Source organism: Triticum urartu, chromosome 2A, assembly GCF_056163025.1.
Source record: "Triticum urartu cultivar PI428250 chromosome 2A, HENAU_Tu73, whole genome shotgun sequence".
Classification (NCBI taxonomy): domain Eukaryota; kingdom Viridiplantae; phylum Streptophyta; class Magnoliopsida; order Poales; family Poaceae; genus Triticum; species Triticum urartu.
The window spans coordinates 613,747,544-613,750,840 of record NC_141874.1 but is presented as its reverse complement, the minus strand read 5'-3'; the positions used below and the strand labels follow the sequence as shown (position 1 = coordinate 613,750,840).

The 3,297-nt window shown below is 50.8% G+C and overlaps 1 protein-coding gene across 1 annotated transcript; it reads left to right on the top strand.

Annotated features, from left to right (window-relative positions):
• Window positions 1-203: 203 nt before the first annotated feature.
• Window positions 204-2,843, top strand: LOC125533786 (protein YABBY 5-like). Its single transcript, XM_048697136.2, has 7 exons — window positions 204-843; window positions 938-1,111; window positions 1,214-1,403; window positions 1,944-1,992; window positions 2,107-2,182; window positions 2,295-2,375; window positions 2,503-2,843. Exons 1-7 carry the CDS (start codon window positions 700-702, stop codon window positions 2,602-2,604), a joined length of 816 nt encoding a protein of 271 aa, XP_048553093.1. The 5' UTR covers window positions 204-699; the 3' UTR covers window positions 2,605-2,843.
• Window positions 2,844-3,297: the final 454 nt, after the last annotated feature.

The following is a 3,297-nucleotide window of genomic DNA, read 5'->3' as shown; positions in this document are numbered from 1 at the left end:
GTGGGCCGGCCCACTGCGGCGGGCGGGCGATGGATCCCCACCACGCATTCCGGCCCTGCCCGCTTTTCAGAGGGAACAGTCCCAAGATGCTAGCTACCGGGCACTGTTGCAGCCACTGTTCCCTGTCCATGGAGAGGAGAGAGGGAGAGCGGGACTGGACGCTTTGGCTTTATTGCCCCCCTCGGCTTTCCCAATCTGCCCCTCACTCACTCGCCCTGCTGCCTCCCTCCATTCCCATTCCTTGCCTCTCTCGCTCGCTCTGGCTCTCGCGCGGGCGAGCAGGAGCAGGGGGGGATCCCGGCTTTCAAATCACCAGAGGCAACAACGACGACGACGACGACGACGACAGATCCGAGGCTTTCTCGAATCGGGCAGGTCAATCAAATCCACCAGGAGTGCCCATCAAATCAAATCGCCTCACCTCAACTCATCACGTCTCGTCGACAAGACTAGAGTATATGCGCATCCATTCATCCATCCATCCCCACTGCCGTTTCCCCCCACTATATAAACCCCCTCCCATCCCCACCACTGCTCACCCCTCTCCTCTCCTCTCCTCCGGCGTCTTCCTCCCCCCACCCCCACCCCCACCCCCTCTCCTGATCAAAGCGCACGCCGAGCAAGCTAGCTAGCAGGTGGTGGTGAGCGCATACACATACGCTTACTGTACGCGACGCGGCTTTGCTTGTCGCCAGCACCATGATGTCGTCGCCCGCGGAGTCCGAGACCAGCTTCTTCCCGGACCACCTCGCGGAGCAGCAGCAGCAGCAGCAGCAGCCCCCCTTCGCCGAGCAGGAGCAGCTGTGCTACGTCCACTGCAACTTCTGCGACACCATCCTCGCGGTACGCCTCCGTTAGATTAGCTCCTGAGTTCGCTCGTTTCCACCCTCTCTCGTCTCACAATCTTGTTCGTCGTCCGTGTGGCGTGTGCATGCAGGTGGGCGTGCCGTGCAGCAGCCTCTTCAAGACGGTCGCCGTGCGATGCGGCCACTGCGCCAACCTGCTCTCCGTCAACCTCCGGAACCTCCTGCTCCCGGCCACCGCCAACCAGCTCCCCTTCAGCCCGTCGCTCCTCTCCCCGACCTCGCCGGCGTCGCCGCACGGGCTCCTGGTATGAATATATACCTACCTATCATTATGCGTTGGATTCTTAACTTGTACAGCGTCTTTGAACTGATGGCAGATATTTGCTAACTTAACTCGACTCCTGCAGGATGAAATGTCGTCGTTCCAAGCGCCGTCGAGCCTACTGACTGATCAGGCCAGCCCCAACGTGAGCAGCATCACCAGCAGCAGCAACAGCTGCGCCATCAACACGCCGGCCATGTCCATGATGCCGCCGCCGGAGAAACCCGCGCAGAGGGAGACCCCGCAGAGGAAGAGCGCTGCGTCTGGGACTAAGCGTAAGTGCCGAGCTCAGTTCTGCTGCCGGTCGTACGTACTAGCTACTAGTCAAAGCACCTTCATGCCCTGGGACTGGGAGAAGAGAGCTCCGGGCGCCGGAGCATGCATGTGCAGCTGCACTGTTCTTGGTAGCACGCCACGCATAGCATACAGCTCCTCTTTATGCATTCTGTCTCTCTTTTAAGGATTCTTTCTGGGCGGTCAAAGGAGTTTTTGAGTGGAAGAGGCCGGATGAATAGTTTGCTCACCCGCTCAATAGCACCTTTTGTCCGTGGAGGTTTTTTACCCCAAACTCCAACGTTAACATATGCACAGTGTGTGATACTATATGCATATAGGAGAACTAAACTAAATAAATGCAGTGAGCATTAGGAATCAGAAACATAATCAGCTCTCTAAGTTAGGTATACGACTGTAGGGGTACCAAATGGGCCACCAGGATGCATTTGTCTGATCCTTCTCCTTGATCCGTGCTGTTCCTGAAGCTACCAAGTGTTTCTCCTTATTTAATTTTAATGCTGCTTGCCGTGATTCTGCAGATCCAGAGAAGCGGCAGAGAGTTCCCTCGGCATACAACCGATTCATCAAGTGAGTGATCACTGATCAGTGCATGGTTCATTCTAGTTCCCCGTCTTAGCTTGCATCTTCTCTCTGGCAAAATGCATATGCATGATGCATGGGTTCCTATGTATGTATATGCAGAGACGAGATTCAGCGTATCAAGGCCAACAATCCGGACATCACCCACAGGGAGGCTTTCAGCGCAGCTGCCAAGAATGTAATGCACTTCATCTTCTCTATTTCTCAATACACATTTTGATCGGATCCGGTTCGATCTTTGATTTGTTCAATGCTTTGTGTATTTCTCATCGATCGTCTGTATGCATCAGTGGGCTCATTTTCCACACATCCATTTCGGTCTGATGCCGGACCAAGGCCTGATGAGGAAGACCAGCATCCAAAGCCAGCTGGTAAGTAAAGGAGGCCCTAAAACCTAATCCTATATATAGTACTATGTCCGTGCAGAATCAGATTGAGCTAACGAGCATAGGCCCTGAGCAGCTAGCACTTATGTGCCCCTTTGTGCTGTGTACGTAGGACGGAGCTGGGGATTGCATGCTCTTCAAGGACAGTCTCTACGCAGCGGCGGCGGCCGCAGCAGCCACAGCGGCATCTAGCATGGGCGCCACTCCGTTTTAGCGTCTTCCCATAGAATATATTGCCTTAATTTCGCTGCATTCTAGCTAGGGTGCTGGGGGGATCATATGAGATCTTGAGATGTATCGTATCGTATCTACGAGTACTCCTCTAGTTTTCGTTGTTTCTTCCTGTCCTTTGCCCTTTCCCTAGTCCTATATGTTCGCCTATCAGCTAATGAGGTTGCTGTGTTTGCCACCTCTTATCTTATGGACATAAAATAGATCGATCTAGTTGCCTCACATTATCGTTTTAAATTAGTTCATAATCCTAACTCCTTACTTCGGCTTTCTACTAATTACATGTCTGCTGAATAATTGAACATGTGCGGGATTTTTATCCTTCGAATTCCTCAAATTACTAGTGACATGTATGTTACTATAGGATTTTGGATCTTTCAACGTGACACTAGTAATAAAGAGCTCAAATCATAGTCACTCCATTTTTTTTAAGTCAAACTACACAAAGTTTGACCAAATTTATATCAAAAAAATATGAACATCTACAATACTAAAACTACGTAGTATGAAAATACATTTCACGATGCATCCGATAATATTGATTTCATATTGTTAACATTGATATTTTTTAATATGAAGTTAGTCAGAGTTTACGAAACTTGACTTTGACTAAATTTATATGCAAACCAAAAAGAAACGAGGGAGTATTACCTCCGTCCTGAAAAAGTTGTCTTAG